The following is an 18,319-nucleotide window of genomic DNA, read 5'->3' as shown; positions in this document are numbered from 1 at the left end:
AACTAATTTTTTTTCCATTTTTACAGTCTTTTACAATTCTCTGTCAATAACTTACTGCAGAATATATTTTTTGTTGGTTAAGGCAGTGGTGATTTTACAAGATTTTCTAAATGAATAAAACATTATGTACTGTGCATGTTTAGTAGCATTTTCTTAAAAATTGAAGTAGAAGATAAAAATCACTTCCAGAATAAGAAAGATCTCATGTTGTTTAAAATGAGAAAGGGGGAAAATGCTTTGTGAAGTGTTATGTGTGGCTGTATATAGGATGATAGAAGCGATGAGAAGGGATTATGTAGGACGAGTGTAGGGTGAAGAAGTTATGTATGTACCTACACAGAGGAACCCTCTTACCTCATGAGATCTGCACCAGTTGGTTATTGGTTTATATCAAAGTCACTAGATGCATAAAATCTTCGTATATGTATGTATATTAAATTTTATATGTAATAGTATTTGTGTTTATACACATGTAAACATACATATATTTATATCATAAATATTTTGCTTAAGATAAATGTTTGCTCATGTACCAATCTTTTTTTAAGGCTATTTTTTAGAGTAGTTTTGGGTTCATAGCAAAATTGGGAGGAAGGTACAGAGGTTTCCCATATACCTCCTACTACCACAAATGCATAGGCTCCCCCATTATCAACATTCCCCCACCGGAGTACACACCAGTCTTTTCATGTAGAGCCCAAGATGTTTCTTTTGAGTATGAGTAGTGATTGGGAGTTCTCAGGGGACTTTTTTGTTAGGAGCCACATATGTAAATATAGTTCTCCTTAAAGCTGGATGAGAACAGAATTCAGGATTCAATCTAGGATCATGTATTGCATTTAGTTGTCATATTTCTGTTATCTTTTGTAATCTGGACCAGTTTTCTAGTTTTAAAACTTTGTGATTTGACATTTTGAATTACGATATTTTGTTATAAAGTACATATTACATATTAATATATGTGTTTATGTATTATGTTATTTCTCGATCTTTTAGAGTTGATTTCTCCATTTAATTCAATTTTTAGTGAGTCACCATTGAGTGTATCCAGAACTAAGTCAAGTTTTTAAAGAAACAACTCTTTTCTTTGTCTTCATATTCTGTTTAATATTCAATGTAATCACAGCATAAATGAAAACATAGTGGGGAGCAAAGCCAACTGGCTCTGTAATCATAAATAACTGGTAGAAAAGTGACCAGGAGTAATAGATAGTAGCCTCCTAACCTCTAGAGTCCAGTGTGCTTTGGTCAGGATATTTTATGGAGGGAATGGAAAACACAGGTTGATTCCAGTAGTTAGTTATTTGGAAATTAGTGTAGTTTCAGCTGTGATAGCTACGTGTCCTTTCCTAAAAGAAAGAAAATGTGTTTGTCATGAGTTCATGGAAACAACCTCAACAAATGCTCTTTTTGAAACAGCCTGGTGAAGAGCCAAGATTTTTCAGTAGTTTTTATTCATTCTTTCTCAAGCTTGAACTTCATTATATTTGCAGTATTTCAGCTACACCTTCCACTGGTGAAGTCTGTCCTTTATACTGGTTAGAGATGATTTTATAGTGCTGATTGAATTATGTAGAATGGCCTTTTGCTTCTTAGTATAATCCTCAATCTGTCGTATGTGTGTAGAGGGAATGGTGTGAGAACTATTGAGTGCAGTATTTTGAGATTGTGTGAATGTATTGTTTTCTTCTAAAATTCTAGTAGAAAGGTTTAGATCATTAGTGAGTAAATTTATTCTATTTTAGCAGTATTTTTAGAGTAATTCATTTTATGGTTTATATTTTCTCTTGATGTGCTCTTTTGCCTAAAGGCATTTTTTTAAAAGTTAGAATTGGATTTTTTAATAGCTTTATTAAGGTACAGTTGACATAATGATAAATTGTGTGTGTTTAAAATGTATCTTTGATAAGTTGATAAGTTTTGCATCTGTGAAATCATGACCACACTTAAGATAACAAGCCTGTTCATCACCCCAAAATGTTTCCCCTTCCTTCTTCCCCTAGCAACTACTGATCTCGCTCTCACTATGGACTAGTTTGCCTGAAATTGGATTTTAAGTTTAAATTATTTTTATTTCCATAGAAACTGGATCAGGATCTTAATGAAGTCAAAGCTCGAGTAGAAGAACTGGACAGAAAATACTACGAAGTAAAAAATAAGAAAGATGAATTACAAAGTGAAAGAAAGTTAGTATAGACTAAAATATGCCTTAATTTTTTTTTTTTTAAGATTTATTTATTTGACAGAGAGAGACATAGAGAGGTAACACAAGCAGGGGGAGTGGGAGAGGGAGAAGCAGGCTTCCCGTGGAGCAGGAAGCCCGATGTGGGGCTCGATCCCAGCACCCTGGGATCATGACCTGAGCCAAAGGCAGATGCTTAATGACTGAGCCACCAAGTGCCCCGATGCCTTAATTTTTTTGAGTAACACTAATTACTGGCTGTTAAATGGTCTTTAAGCTATAAATGAGCTAGGGGTACCTGGCTGGCTCAGTTGGTGGAGCATATGCAACTCTTGATCTTGGGGTTGTGAGTTCAAGCCCCACTTTGGGTGTAGAAATTACTTGAAAAAACTCTTGGGGCTCCTGGATGGCTCAGTCAGTTAAGCGTTTGCCTTTGGCTCAAGTCGTGATCCCAGTGTGCTGGGATCGAGCCCCAAGCTGGGCTTCCTGCTCAGCAGGGAGGTCTGCTTCACCCACCCCCTGCCAAGTTGTGCGCATGCTTGCTCGCTCTCTCAAATAAAATCTTTTTAAAAATCTTAAAAAGTTGTAAATGAACTATTCAAATTTTATACTTTTTTCAGTATTTTACCCTAATTTATATACTGTTGGTGCATCTTAATGCTTTTAAAATTAAAGACAGTCTAATTTTTATTGATTAGTTACTTGTGGAGAGAGGAGAATGCAGAACAGCAAGCACTTGCTGCTAAAAGAGAAGATCTTGAAAAGAAACAGCAACTTCTTAGAGCAGCAACAGGAAAGGTGAGCAGGTTCTTTTTATTACTTCAGTTTACATTGAGCCAATTATTACACAAGAATTTGTTAGTTTTCAAGCTCTAAGTCCTTGGTTTCAGGTGATAAATAAGAGTGTAAATCACTTGTCCTCTAAATTTGAAATGATGGGTCGTGTTTAAGCAGCCTTACTACAACCCATGCATTAATGATAACACTTTTGATTTTCAGATGAAGAGTCTCATTTTTAATGTTAGTGTCAGAACAGAACCCATAATAAAATGTTTCATGTAGTTGGCATTTTTCAAGGGGGTGATGTGGCATTGGGGAGGGTATTTAGTTTAATCTCTGAAGTATTTTTTAATGTATAAAGTAATGGATTTGTTTCTTACCAGCAGGAGTGCCACTGGAAATATTATTTTAATATTTTTCACTTCTGACAATTTAACAGGCAATTTTAAATGGAATAGACAGCATAAACAAAGTCCTGGACCACTTTCGTAGGAAAGGAATAAACCAGCATGTTCAAAATGGCTATCACGGCATTGTGATGAATAACTTCGAATGTGAGCCTGCTTTCTACACATGCGTGGAAGTCACTGCTGGCAACAGGTAAAGTTTTTGTTTGATATTTTGAATTTTTGAAGGAAAGAAGGAATAAGAAGCAGCTTTTTGGAATTTTAGTGTAATCTGTCTCCCATTACCTTCTTTTATCCTAGTTGCTTATTTAATTTTTTAAAGATGTACATGTTAAGTATTCCTAACTGTAGAAGCTAAAACTATCCCTTTTGGGGCTTCCTCTCCTCCTCATTGGAATTTTCTAAGTAGTTTCCCTCCCACCCTACCCCAGTACAAATTGGTTTGCATAGAAAAAAAAGTAAATTGTTTGCCTAAATGTTTATAGCACTTTAAAGTCTAGCAATAAAGATGTGTCTTGTTTTGTTTACATGCAGGTTATTTTATCATATTGTTGATTCAGATGAAGTCAGCACAAAGATTTTGATGGAGTTTAATAAAATGAATCTTCCTGGAGAGGTCACTTTTCTTCCTCTTAACAAGTTAGATGTCAGGGATACTGCCTATCCTGAAACCAATGTGAGTTGGTGTGTGTGAAGGTCTATCTTTCTTTCAGTAAGTTATTTCTTCTTGTGGTTAGCACATGCTAGTGCACAGGCACTGTACGTTAGGATTCACTGGTCTGTGAGATAAACATGCTTCTGTTACAGCATGGTCACTACTGGGTAGGGATGGGAAGGGAGATAGGGCACAGGCAACACATGAAACAAATCACTGCAAATGTGTAAACTGTTAAAATACGTAAGTACAGGCTACTCTGAGAGATTATCCCAGGGTGACAAAATTAAGGAGAAGAAATCCCTGAGGAACTGTCATTTGAAGTAAATATTTTTTAAGTTTTTTGAATATACTTTTTAAATGGCTTATAAATTAAATAAAAATGTTTAGTAAGATAACAGGCCCTGAAAACAATGTTGCTTTTGTTACTTGCTGGTATACTTTAAATGGATTGAGAATATTCCTCAGTGTTCTTGAGAAAAATGTAATTGCTTTGAGGCATTTAGTTTCAGAATGTTGATGGTATTAGGAACTATTTTACTCTCCTAGTCTGAGGTTAAAGCTGAAACTCTATGATAATGGTAACAATTTAAGTGGAACAGTGAGAATCCTTTTTTTTTTTTTTTAGGATTTTATTTATTTATTAGCATGAGAGGGAGGAGGGGCAAAGGGAGAAGGAGACACAGACTACCCCCGTGAGCAGGGAACCCTACGCGGGGCTTGATCCCAGGACCCCTGGATCATGACCTAAGCCGAAGGCGATCCTTAACCAACTGAGCCACCCAGGTGCTCCTGGTACAGTGAGAGTCTTAAAAGCTGCTTTAAAGGGTCTACCTTTTTCTTCTTTAAATCTATAAATTATCCTTTAAGTTTTGGGGAGGAAAATGTAATCACAGATGTGATGCTGTGAATGAAACAAGACTCAAGAATGCATGTAGTGGGGCACCTGGGTGGCTCAGTTGGTTAAGCGACTGCCTTCCGCTCAGGTCATGATCCTGGAGTCCCGGGATCGAGTCCCACATCGGGCTCCCTGCTCAGCAGGGAGTCTGCTTCTCCCTCTGACTCTCTTCCCTCTCGTGCTCTCTCTCAAATAAATAAATAAATCTTAAAAAAAAAAGAAGAAGAATGCATGTGGTATGGTTCCCTTTAAACACACAGACAGGGGCACCTGGGTGGCTCAGTTGGTTAAGCGTCTTACTCTTGATTTCAGCTCAGGTCATGATCCTCATAGTCCTGAGACCGAGCCCCACATCGGCTGAGACCAGGCTCCACACTTAGCAGGGAGTCTGCTTGAGATTCTCTCTCTCCTCCCTCTGCCCCTCACCACTCTCCCCAAATAAATAAAATCTTATAAATAAACACATAAAACTAAACTTAGATGATAGAATTTGAAAGAAGTAGAAGGAAATGGTTATCACAAAAGTTATGATAGTGGTCATCTCCAACAGGTAATGTGATTAGGAAAAGGGCACACTTCTTAGTGTCAGCAGTGTTTTATTTCTTGTCCTCCGTGGTAGTTATATTGGTGTTCTCTTTGTAATTATTAATTTAAGCTTAACATATTTATTGCACTGTTTTAGGTTATATTTCCTAATTTGAAAATTAGAAAAATCCTTTCCTAATAGTTTGGAAGAATGTAAAAAGGGAAAATTTTATATAAAAAATATTTTCCTGAATACCTAAAACATATATATAACAAAATGAAAACATTTTGAGGAAATAGTATTAGTGTACATTTTTTTAGCCGTTTTTTTTTGTTTGTTTGTTTTTGTTTTGTTTTTTTAGAGCGCAAGCCAGCAGGGGGAGCAAGAAGGTGGGAGGTGGAGGGAGAGGAAGGGAGGGGGAGAGAGAATCTTAAGCAGGCTCCATGCCTAGCCTGGAACCCTACATGGGGCTTGATCTCACAACCCTGAGATCGTGACCTCATCCAAAATCAAAAGTCAGACGCTCAACTGACTGAGCCCCCCAGGTGCCCCTATAGCCCCTCTGTGTGAGAGATGCTATCCTGTGTGTTTCACATATTATTAGTTTGTCTGGTCTAGTCTAGTCTTAACAACTTTATCAGGAAAGTGCTGCTACTGCAGTTCTGTAGATGAATAACTATTAAATGAAGAAGTTAAGCAGCTTGTCCAGAGCATACATCTGATGAGTGTCAGAACTAGGATTTGAACTTGAGCTGACTCCAGAGCCACTAAACTCTGTTATTTTTCTCTGCTCTTGAAAACTTGGATGATTACATGAATGTAATTTCCAGGATATTTCAGTAGAGTGATTTTTCTAACTTCTTCAGAATAAAATGAAGGCATTTGTGTTTATATTTCATAAAGATGTAATTCATAATTTTGCTAGCATGTTTTAATTAACTGTGTTGTGATCTCTATCCTGACAAAATATTCATTTTTAGGATGCGATTCCTATGATAAGTAAATTGAGGTACAATCCCAGATTTGACAAAGCTTTCAAACATGTGTTTGGGAAAACACTTATTTGTCGTAGCATGGAAGTTTCAACCCAGCTAGCCCGTGCTTTTACTATGGACTGCATTACCCTGGAAGGTTTGTAATAGTAATTCTTAGCTTTGAACAGATAAATTCCATTTTAGTTTTAAGAGTATTTCAAAATTCATGTCCAGTTTTTTATCATTTTTAAATGGTTTGAGTCCAGACAGGATCCACACTTCATATTTAGTTGATGTCTCTTAAGTATAATCATTTGATCTGTAGTAGGGATTCTTAACGTTTTTTGCACTGTGGACTCCTTTGGCTCTTTGGTAAAGCCTATGAGCCCTTTCTCAAAATATTTTTAAGTGCATAAAATAAAATGCTTTGGATCACGAAACCAATCATACTGACATGGTAATCACAATATTTTTTCAAATATGACATAATTTATTCTTAAAAGTATTCAAAAACAAGATTTAGCAGTGCGTCTAATAAATAAAACTTGGAAGTACTGATACATGTAAACAATATTTTGAGATTTGCAACAAATATAATCTGATAGAAAATAGCTGTTATTTCTCTTGGTAACAAAGTTACAAGTACTGATAATACCACTGTGATTCTTATTTGTTATAACAGAAGGCATTGCTAAATTTCATTTTGTAGTATAAAAATAAAGATGTAGGGCGCCTGGGTGGCTCAGATGGTTAAGCGTCTGCCTTCGGCTCAGGTCATGATCCCAGGGTCCTGGGATCGAGTCCTGCATCCGGCTCCCTGCTCCTTGGGAGCCTGCTTCTCCCTCTGCTTCTCTATCTCTCCTTCTCTCCCTCTCTCTCTCCCTCTGTCTCTCATGAATAAATAAATAAAATCTTAAAAAAAAATAAAAATAAAGATGTAAATTTTTTTTCCTACCTAAGTCATGGATATCCTGAATTTTATCCATGGAGTCTAGGTTAAGAACCTCTGGTATATAAGTTCACCTTTCATTTTTCAATTTTTTCCTTTTCTTTATAATTTATTTATTGATGAAAGAAGGTAACACACACCCCCAGCTTTATCTTTATAGATATTTTTTTTTTGCTGTTTTGAACTACCTCTGAGAATAAGTTATAAAAATTATTATGCTTTATTTCTAAAAGTTAAGCATGTATATCTCATAAAAGTAAGGACACTCTCCTAAGCCCCAGGTATCATTGTTACACCTAAGTAATTTAACATAACCCAGTAATATCATTTAAAAAGTACATTAAAATTTTCCCAGTTGTCCCAAAATAATTTTATGTCCAGGATCTGATCAGGGATGCATGCAATGTCCTCTCTTTGGATTCTTTCAATATAGGACAGCTCCTGTTCTTTCCCACCCTCAGGAAATTGACTTTCTCATAGAATGTCCCATTTTCTGGATTTGTCCTCCTGCTTCCTCATCGTGAGATTTAGTTTAAACATTCTTGGCATGAGTGATGTATATTCTTACTGCATCACACAATGTGTCCCACTGTTAGTGATGCTAAGTTTGACCAGTAGCAATCTCTCAGTTGTAAAGGTGCCCTTTCCTCTTCGGAATTAATAAGTGATATGTGGGACTATCCTTTAAGAAAACATGAATATCAGGTTCCCCAACAACTTTTTTTTTTTTTTAAGATTTTTATTCATTTGAGACAGCTAGAGGGAGCATGAGCAGGGGAGAGACAGAGGGAGAGGGAGAAGCAGACTCCCCGCTGAGCCAGGAGCCCAATGTGGGGTTTGATCCCAGGACTCTGGGATGGTGATCTGAGATGAAGGCAGACACTTAACCATCTGATCCACCCAAGCACCCCACCCCAACAATTTTTTTACCAGTGATTTGACTCAATACACTGGGGGTTTCCAAATGGTGATTCTTAAATTCTTTCAAGGCTTCTGTATTTTTTTTTTTTTTTTTAAGAGAAAGAGAGCTAGCAGGGGTGGGGAGAGAGAAGAGAGAGAGACTCAAGCAGGCTCCATGCTCAGTGCAGAGCCTGATACAGGGCTCAGTCTTAACACCCTGAGATCATGACCTGAGCTTCAATCAAGAATCAGATGCTTAACCAACTGAGCCACCCAGGCACCCCTATCTCTATGCTTTTAAAAGCATTCAAAAAACTTCTGAAGACTTGCCATTATTATTGTTGATGTTCACATTTTCCCAAATACAGCCAGTGGAATTCCAAACTCCCAAGTCCTGTGTCCTCTTGATCTGTCCCTCTTGGTCTTTAGCACTTCCTTCCTTTCTGGCAGATGTTCAGGTTCACCTAGAAGGCACCTTTTTTTAATGCAAATTTTAACAGTTGGAAAGCAAAAGTTTTTCATAGTGGCTTAAATCCTTTTAAATTCTCATTAAATAGGTAAAGCCTTTAAATTAGTTGTTTGATTATAAATCAATTTATCACTGAATAAAGAAATTGTTACACAGAATTTCTACCTTCCTTGTGCTTTGTTTATAGGTGACCAAGTTAGTCATCGGGGTGCTCTAACCGGAGGTTATTATGACACAAGGAAGTCTAGACTTGAATTGCAAAAAGATGTTAGAAAAGCAGAAGAAGAACTAGGTGAGCTTGAAGCAAAGCTCAATGAAAACCTGCGCAGAAATATTGAAAATATCTTTTTGTCTTGTGCTACGGTGGAGGACTGTTTGGGTTGAAATATGTAATCTTTTACTTGTTAAGTGTGTTTTCTCATACAGTGGGGAAAAAATTCCACATTTGGCTTTTATTGAAGCATGGGAGCTTATATTGTCAAAAGTTAACTTCTGAAGACAAGGAAAAAACTCTTGTAACATTGATTCTTTCCTTAGCTGTTAATATTTAAAACTGATAGCAGTGAGTCAGTCTATTTCTGAGAGCAAAGAACCTGAGGTGCACTAAAATTTAAAGTTATAGAGGAAACTGAGGAGGATTGGTCAGAATTGTAGAAAGAAAACGAGGTTAGTGTTTCGAAGAAGGGTTGGGGGCCTCTAATGCCACATACTGCATAGAAGTTAAACATAGGGGTTGAAAATGTGCATTAGATTTCTATTTCAAGGTCATTTGGTGCAGATGTAGTGTTAGTGGAGAAAGGCTGTCAAAATCCAAGTCTTAGTAAACATAGTACTTTCACTTCTTTCAAATAAAACTGGTGTTCCATGAAGAGTGGCTAGTTTAGCTCACAACAGAAGCATTGTACCTCTGCATTTTCTTAAATTAACCCCAGTACTTTGGTATAAGGCAAAAGTGTTTTATGTATACTTTGAATTACATCACACAATTTAAAAAATGTAGATACTTGAGGGGGGTACCTACCATGCTCAGTCGGTAGAGCATCCAACTCTTGATTTCTGGGTCATGAGTTTAAGCCCCACATTGGGTGCCAAGATTACCTAATAGGTACTCAAGCATCAAGAAAAACCATTTTTACTGAGTCGTTGGAATATTCTTAATGATTTTTTTTTTTTTTTTTTTTTTTTGGAGATAGTGAGCTAGAGAGCAGGAACAGGGGAGGAGAGGGAGAGGGAAAAACAGGCTCCCTCCTGAGCAAGGAGCCTGACGTGGGGCTCGATCCCAGGACCACAGGATTGTGACCTGAGCCAAAGGCAGATACTTAACCGACTGAGCCACTCAGGCACCCCTGGGATATTCTTAATTGAAAGTGGCAAATTTTTTTTTTAAGTGGGTTTATAGCTTCTGTGCCATCAGTGCAAGCAGCAGCACAGAGCAAAAGGTAAATAAACATGTTAGTTTTGATTTTGCAGGGGTCTGCAGAGCATATTTAGAACTGCCCAAATTTGGCAAGATGTTGGCGCAAAGAAAACATTGGGAAACACTAAGAAAAAGGATATTGACAGCATACATCAACTACCTTCCTGTATTTAATAATCCAGCTAGGTGGTATTATTTTGCTACATTGGACAAGACCTCCTCTTCATACATAACTACCTTCTATAGTGCTTTAAGCATAATAGATTACACAGTAAATATTTCTTGAAAAGATACAAAAAAATATATACCTCATTCAGATTCTCTTAGGGTTTCCCAAGAATTTTTGTTTTTATATAGCTTTAAGTAAAATATATGTTATTTTGAGAGAAATGGTGGGGTAAAATGTTTTAAGCTTCTTTATGATATAGCACAGTGTAGTATTTAATTTAGCGTTGTTATGGTCCATAAATTTCAGGAAATAACTTTTATTTGGAGGTAAAGAAAAGGAAGGGAGGGGATACACATGTTTTTAAAAGAACTAGAGAGAATTTTCCTTAGCCTTGTATATGGATTAATAATGAAATTGATCAGTTGATGAACCAAATGCAGCAGATAGAGACCCAGCAAAGGAAATTTAAAGCATCTCGAGATAGCATATTATCAGAAATGAAGATGTTAAAAGAGAAGAGGCAGCAGTCAGAGAAAACCTTTATGCCAAAGGTTCGTAAGTATGTCCCTTTTGTTACAGATCTATTTTAATTATTTAGAATTGGGATGGACCGTATGTTACATAGGTTATTATCTGGAGTTTATATGTTCCATTTTTTGTAGACCTATACTTTTGGACTTCCCCTATCTATACTGTACTTACACCCATGGGTAACCAAAGTCTCATTTTGTAGTCCACATTCAGATTGTCCAGCTTCAGTGAACAAGTAGGCATTTTGAGCTATAGCATAATAGTATTTTCTGATGATCATTAATTTGTTAGTAATCATTTTTGTCTGTTAAGCACTTTTTATGGAGTTGTTTAAATATTTTATCCAAATTCTGTTAAACAGGTAGAAGCCGAACTATTATTGCTAAATTACAAGTAATACATTAGTCTCATAAGCTTTAACAAAAACTGTTTAGTTCATCAGTAGTACTAAAACAATAGTTTTTAATTGCCCAACTATACCACCCTAACACGTTCTAGCAGTCTTCTCTTTTTGTTCTTACTAATATTTAATATGTAAGAAGATTTTTATATGATTCAGTCATGGAATATGATTGGTCCCACATGCCCTGATAGTATTGTATCATAAGTATTTTTCTTACTGCTACTTAGTTCTAATTATCAAATTAAGTGGATACCTAATAGTTACTTGAGTTGATATGATTCAGTTCACTTTAATATCAAATAGATTGTTCTCAATTTTTCACTATTAGTAAGTAATACAGTGACTAACACGTTTATTAATAAATGGATGATCTGTCACATAGCAACGTAGCTTACAAAGTTTGGAGGCAAGTTTGCATGCTATGGAGTCCACCAGAGAATCGTTGAAAGCAGAACTGGGAACTGATTTGCTTTCACAACTTAGTCTGGAAGATCAGAAGAGAGTAGATGCCCTGAATGATGAAATTCGTCAACTTCAGCAGGCAAGTACAATTTATATAAGTATAAATTTTCATTTATAATTGACTGTTGTAAAAAGTTTCTTGCTACTAAGGGAATGCAAAAGAAGGGAACTTTGAGAAAATAGAAAAATGAGACTTGAACTTCTCATATCTGTAAGAGTAAGTAAGTTTTTCTACACCATTCTGGGTATGTTAGGATTATACAAGAAGTCTTCATTTTCTTCATCTTCTTTAATGCACTTTTATTACTAGTAAGATTGAGCTTGTTAGCTTTGCTGTCTCTTTTGATCATTCTACCTTTATATAATTAATACTGTTTTTGATTAAACTTTTTTTTAAAGATTTTATTTATTAGAGCATGAGTGGGGGGAGGAGCCAGGGTGAGAGGGTCAAGCAGACTCCATGCCGAGCATAGAGCCTGACCTGGGTCTCAGTCCCAGGACCCTGAGATCATGACACAAGCCAAAATCAAGAGTTGGATGCTAAATGGACTGAGCCACCCAGACACCCCTTGGTTAAACATTTGATTTTTGTATTACAGAGACGTAAATACTAAGTCCAAAAAATGAAAAATAGGTAAATATTTTTGGCGGCATGTCTTATAAAAAGAATCAAGCACACAAACTTAGCATTCTGAATAGGTAAGACAGAAAATGAAGAAAATATAGGGCTTTCTATTGCAGGTCCTTTGAACACAAGTAATGGAGAGGACAGATTAAAGGCATTCCTGTGTGAAATGTGCATGCCTATGTAGACAAATAATTTTCTTGTCTTTTAGGAAAACAGACAGTTGCTGAATGAAAGAATTAAATTAGAAGGTATCATTACTCGAGTAGAGACATACCTAAATGAGAATTTGAGGAAACGCTTGGACCAAGTAGAACAGGTATGTTCTTTTTTGTGCGTTTGTTGATGACTATAACCTTTTGAAAGAACTTAAACACGAGTGGCTTTGATAGACAGCATGGGCTTTGGGGACAGAAAGCACATACCCTGAGTTGGAGTTCTGGCACTGCCATCTAGTGTACGATCTTGTGCAAGTAATGTATTATTCCTAAGCCTCAGTTTCCTCTTGTGAAAACTGAGCATAACAGTAAAACCTGTGTTGTATGATTATCCTGGCCAATTCTAGGTACTCAGTGTTAGTAACTCATGTTTTCTCAGTATGTCAGTCGCTGAGAAATTTTTTAGTTATTATATCGTTACCTTTTTTTCCCCTTTAATGGATACTTTAAATATTTGCAATTATACAGAGTGTACTTTCTCTCTTGAATGTTTATTCAAAATAACAGCTATTGGGAAAAGTAATCTATAGCAATAGAAAGCTGAATGATAGTTTTCTGGGGCCATGAGTAGAGGGAACTGATTATAGAGAGGCACAAGGGAACTTCTTGGTTTAATGAAAAACTGTATCTTCATTGTAGTGGTAGTTATGTGGGTGTATACATTATCACAGCTCACTGAGCTCTGTACTTAAAATTGGCTCATTTTATTAGTTGTAAATTATACTTCATTGAGGTTGATTAAAAAAACAAGAATATTCATAGCATTATTTATAATAGTCAAAAACTAAAAACCATACAAATGTATATCAACAATTGGATGATTAAATTTTTATATATTAATGCAAAAAAAGTAACAGCTATTGGAAACTGTTGATGTAATATTTTGAAACTAACAAAATTCATATTCTGTGGTTTAATGTTATCTTAAGTTTCTTTTATCTTGCAGGAACTTAATGAACTGAGAGAGACAGAAGGGGGTACTGTTCTCACTGCTACAACCTCAGAACTTGAAGCAATCAATAAAAGAGTAAAAGATACTATGGCACGATCAGAAGGTGAAGTTTTATTTAGTAAAAATTTTTTTTGTATTTTGTTAAAAGTTAACTTATTTATTTGATAAAATTGTTTACTACAAAATGAAATACCCAAATAGGCAAAAGCATGCACTAACGATTTTGTGTTTTCCATCACCATAAATAATTTATGATGAATGTAGTTTAGTGGGTTGATTATAAATAGTAACCTTTGTTTTGTTGAAATGTTTGTGACAATTTTATGAGAGACCATAATTACTAATTTTGTTTCCAAAAGTGTGAAATAGCTGAATTAAGTTTCTTATCACCTAGTTGCTAAGAAGAAAATTTTTTAAATTTTTTATAAACATTTAATAAAGAGAAATATATACTTGACTAATGTACACTCCTATTTTTGTCCTGAATTAAATGTTTCATGGTTTTACACAGTACAATTTAAACAAAGAGAAAAAACCTAAAACCTATTTATTTTGATCTACTTGGCCATTAAAATCTTCAACTAGTACTCTAGCTTTAAAATAGGCATTATGGCTTAATTTGTTTTTTCCCCCGTATTTTAGATTTGGACAATTCCATTGATAAAACAGAAGCTGGAATTAAGGAGCTTCAGAAGAGTATGGAACGCTGGAAAAATATGGAAAAAGAACACATGGATGCTATAAATCATGATACTAAAGAACTAGAAAAGATGACAAATCGACAAGGCATGCTACTGAAGAAGAAAGAAGAGTGTATGAAGAAAATTCGAGAACTTGGATCACTTCCCCAGGAAGCATTTGAAAAGTACCAGACACTGAGCCTCAAACAGGTAAATTGTGTAGTTTTAAATTTGAAATCTTAATGCAAATTTCTCTTCATGTGAATTTAGTTATACATTTATTTTTCTCTTTGTAGTTGTTTCGAAAACTTGAACAGTGCAACACAGAATTGAAGAAGTACAGCCATGTTAACAAAAAAGCTTTAGATCAGTTTGTAAATTTCTCTGAGCAGAAAGAAAAGTTAATAAAACGACAAGAAGAGTTGGATAGGGGGTACAAATCAATCATGGAACTGATGAATGTACTTGAACTTCGAAAATATGAAGCTATTCAGTTAACTTTCAAGCAGGTAGGTTTCTGTTTGTATTTAATGCATACACAAGACAAAAGCTTTGGCTGTTACTCAGTTTATTACTCACTTTGTAAAGGTTTTTAAGTTTTTTTCCCCACTGATAGTTGGATCTAATACAAGTGAACAAATCCAGCATATAGTTTTCTAACACACTAATTAGAATATCCTACACAGCTCTTAAAAGGATTCAGTCTGTTGCTCTGGTTAAAATATTTGTGATTGCTTTTAAATATTTGTCTTTGCCTTAAGAAATAATATGTGCAATGCCACCTAAGCAGAATTTATATTTGAATCACCGTGTAATTTATTCATTTGTTCGTTCATTCATTCTTTTTAAAGGTATCCAAGAACTTCAGTGAAGTATTCCAGAAGTTGGTACCTGGTGGCAAAGCTACTTTGGTGATGAAGAAAGGAGATGTGGAGGGCAGTCAGTCTCAGGATGAAGGAGAAGGAAGTGGTGAAAGTGAGAGGGGTTCTGGGTCACAAAGCAGTGTCCCATCAGTTGACCAGTTCACTGGAGTTGGAATTAGGGTAAAATACCTTTATATCCAATTTTCCCCAGTATTACCGTAGTGGCATTTGTAGAATATTTTACATATTAAATTGGTGCATTGTATGTGATTTAAGAGGTGATGGTGATTCTACCCCTTTTGGGTATTAACTCAGTTAAATGTTCTCTTAGGTGTCATTTACAGGAAAACAGGGTGAAATGAGAGAAATGCAACAGCTTTCTGGTGGACAGAAATCCTTGGTAGCTCTTGCTCTGATTTTTGCTATTCAGAAATGTGACCCAGCTCCTTTTTACCTGTTTGATGAGATTGACCAGGCTCTGGATGCCCAGCACAGAAAGGCTGTGTCAGGTAGTTTGGGTTTGTATTTAACAATGAGAACTTGCTTAAAAATGATAACTTGCCTCTTTGGTAGTGAATTCTTGTTGCCTAAGATATTTGGGGGGACTAGACAGGGTGTATATTCTGTAAATAAAATTTCTTTTAGTAAGTTTTTTAGAATTTAGCATTAGACTACAAAGTTTAATTCTGTGAGAGGTCGATGTGTTTGTCAATTGAAAATCCTTCAGTTAAACTTTTACACAGAAGTCTCTCTTTTTAAAACTTGTTTTTCTCAATGGTTGAATAGCCCCTGACATTAAATGTTGATTCTGTATTTAAAGAATCTATATTTGGGGATGCATGCGTGGCTCAGTCAGTTAAGCATCTGCCTTCGGCTCAGGTCATGATCCCAGAGTCCTGGGATCAAGCCCTGAGTGGGGTTCCCTGCTCAGCGGGGAGCCTGCTTCTCCCTCTGCCTCTCCCCACTACTCATGCTCTCTCTCTCAAATAAATAAAATCTTTAAAAATAAATAAAGAATCTATATTTGATCTTTAGTAAATTCAAAAGATCTTTGGGGATGTGCATAGCAGGGGAGGGTTGTTCTTGTTTTGTGTGTGAGAAAAGTTGTTTTGCTCTGACAATTTTAATGCTGTGTTATAAGTAGCCGCTACTTCATATTCTGTAACTTTAAGATACTGGGTAAAAGGTCTATCCCTAATATAAGAGAGTAAGTTGGTAATTTTGCATATATGCATGAAAAATAAAGTCACAGGCTGTTTTGAATTTTAGGTAAGTGAAGATAGTTGCTTTTTAAATGTTCAGATCTCCTCAGAAAATGGTTTTATTAAATTACTATTTCTTTTTATAGATATGATTATGGAACTTGCTGTACATGCACAATTTATTACAACTACTTTTAGGCCTGAACTGCTTGAGTCAGCTGACAAATTCTATGGTGTAAAGTTTAGAAATAAGGTAAAAAAAATTTTTTTTACATCGAGTTTAAGTTTGTATTGTATTTGTCAAATTTTTGTTTTATGTTACTTAAATCATAAAGGAAAACTTAGAAATTTGTTGCTTATCTTATGAATTTGTAAAGAAAAAAAAAACAAAACTTTCAAATGCCTGTGAAGTTTAGTTTTTTTGTGGCATTCGTTGCATTGGTTTTATTTTCATTGTCATTAAGAGACAATATCTTCCTGTCTGGTCTATTTAGTGCACAGTCTTTAACAGTTCCATACGGTTATTTCTATTTGGCTGGGCCATACATCTCTTCCTGATGTCTTCAGCCTTAAGATTCTTTGAAATAGCAAAATAATAAAAACTAAAAAAACATGGTTTGATATTTAGACATTAGTACTTACCCAGATCTTCAGAGTTCTAAAATGCAGAATATTTTTTAAACTCATGCTTTCAACAAACAACATTATAAAGGTCTTATCCATCAGTGTTTTAGACTCATTTGACTTGATATGTAAAATTTATAGGTGATTGGCCATATTTTTAAAATATTACTCTGAACAGTGAGAACACTGATATTTTTTTAAGGTTTAACACAGTTTTTAACATTTTTTTCTTCAGGTTAGTCATATTGACGTGATCACAGCAGAGATGGCCAAAGACTTTGTAGAAGATGATACTACTCATGGTTAAACGGAAAATATTGTCCACTGGTTTGGAAGTTGTGTATAGTAATATGAATCTCATACCCAGGAACTGTACATTTAAATATGTAGTCACTACTAATAGTTTTCAGACTTAGAGCATACATAGTCTTTTTATATTTCTGTCATTGTATTTTATAAGATACTCTGTAATGTTACATTTCTACTTATAGTTTAAGAATTTTATTTCCCACACAACTTTTTGTAAAGTGTCCTCCTGTTTTAAATCTTTTGAAACATGCTAAATATTCTTTCCTAATTATTTTATCAATTATAATGCCTTTTTTTATAGCTTCAATTAAATAATTGGTTTATGACTAATTTAGTATTTTATGTGGCTTTTTATTTATAGTTGTATGATTAGAAACAAAGTTTTCTTAAATAATCTGCTTTTTGTTTTGCCTAAGAAAAGGTCTGCCTTTACCTAAAAAGATTCTTTAAACGTGGCTTCATATTCTTTTGAAATACATCCACGATTCCCAGTCCTGGCTGCGTGCTTAAATCCATGGGGGGAGCTTTAAACTGCTGGTGTATTTTTCCCTAGACCAGTTGAATCAAAATCTTTATGGAGTGGGGTTCTGGTTGTTGCTAGTTCTTAAGTTCCCCCAGGTAATTATGACCGTTGCTAAGGATTAGAACCCTGGCTTTAACTCATTGTAATCGTTCTTTAAAAGTAGTTTTAATTTTAAGAGAGCAGTGTATTTACTAGAATTTAGGAAGATAGTTTTAAGAGTAGCTAAGAACACTAAGCCAAAAAATTGAGTCATAAAGTTTCCTTGTTTTTCTGATTAAAAGTTTGGAAAACTTTATTGTTGAAACTTTTTTCCCCCCTCAGATGAGGTCTTTGTTTGTTTATTATGTTTATTAAATCACTTTATTGAGAATTTAATTCATAGACCATAATATCCACCTGTTAAAATTATGCAGTTCAGTACTTTTTTAGTATATACACAGAATTGTGAAATCATCTCTACAGTCTAATTTTAGAATATTTTCATTACTCCAAAAAGAAACCCTGTACCTATTAGCACTCCCTCTGTATCTCCCGCCTCCCTTATCCCTTGGCAGCTATAAATCTAGTTTGTGTCTCATACTGTGGATTTGCCTGTTCTGGA

General features: G+C 35.2%; 1 protein-coding gene across 1 annotated transcript in view; it reads left to right on the top strand.

The window, feature by feature from the left end:
- SMC3 (structural maintenance of chromosomes 3) overlaps positions 1–17,513 on the top strand; it is a 37,446-nt gene extending 19,933 nt beyond the window's left edge. Inside the window, exons 14-29 of the mRNA XM_088019807.1 lie at positions 2,083–2,186; positions 2,881–2,980; positions 3,402–3,562; positions 3,904–4,045; positions 6,429–6,579; positions 8,928–9,080; positions 10,726–10,877; positions 11,643–11,801; positions 12,559–12,666; positions 13,512–13,620; positions 14,160–14,407; positions 14,494–14,706; positions 15,049–15,240; positions 15,392–15,569; positions 16,409–16,515; positions 17,122–17,513. Of these exons, the coding sequence (XP_087875933.1) occupies positions 2,083–2,186; positions 2,881–2,980; positions 3,402–3,562; positions 3,904–4,045; positions 6,429–6,579; positions 8,928–9,080; positions 10,726–10,877; positions 11,643–11,801; positions 12,559–12,666; positions 13,512–13,620; positions 14,160–14,407; positions 14,494–14,706; positions 15,049–15,240; positions 15,392–15,569; positions 16,409–16,515; positions 17,122–17,193 (2,349 nt within the window). The 3' untranslated portion in view covers positions 17,194–17,513. The remainder of the gene's footprint in view (positions 1–2,082; positions 2,187–2,880; positions 2,981–3,401; positions 3,563–3,903; positions 4,046–6,428; positions 6,580–8,927; positions 9,081–10,725; positions 10,878–11,642; positions 11,802–12,558; positions 12,667–13,511; positions 13,621–14,159; positions 14,408–14,493; positions 14,707–15,048; positions 15,241–15,391; positions 15,570–16,408; positions 16,516–17,121) is intronic.
- Positions 17,514–18,319: the final 806 nt, after the last annotated feature.

This window comes from Eumetopias jubatus, unplaced genomic scaffold (assembly GCF_037043125.1).
Source record: "Eumetopias jubatus isolate StellerSeaLion01/CBP00866 unplaced genomic scaffold, mEumJub1_p1.0 scaffold_17, whole genome shotgun sequence".
In the NCBI taxonomy this organism is placed as follows: Eukaryota; Metazoa; Chordata; class Mammalia; order Carnivora; family Otariidae; genus Eumetopias; species Eumetopias jubatus.
The sequence above is the reverse complement of the archived record's forward strand: the minus strand, read 5'-3'. Positions and strand labels throughout refer to the sequence as shown.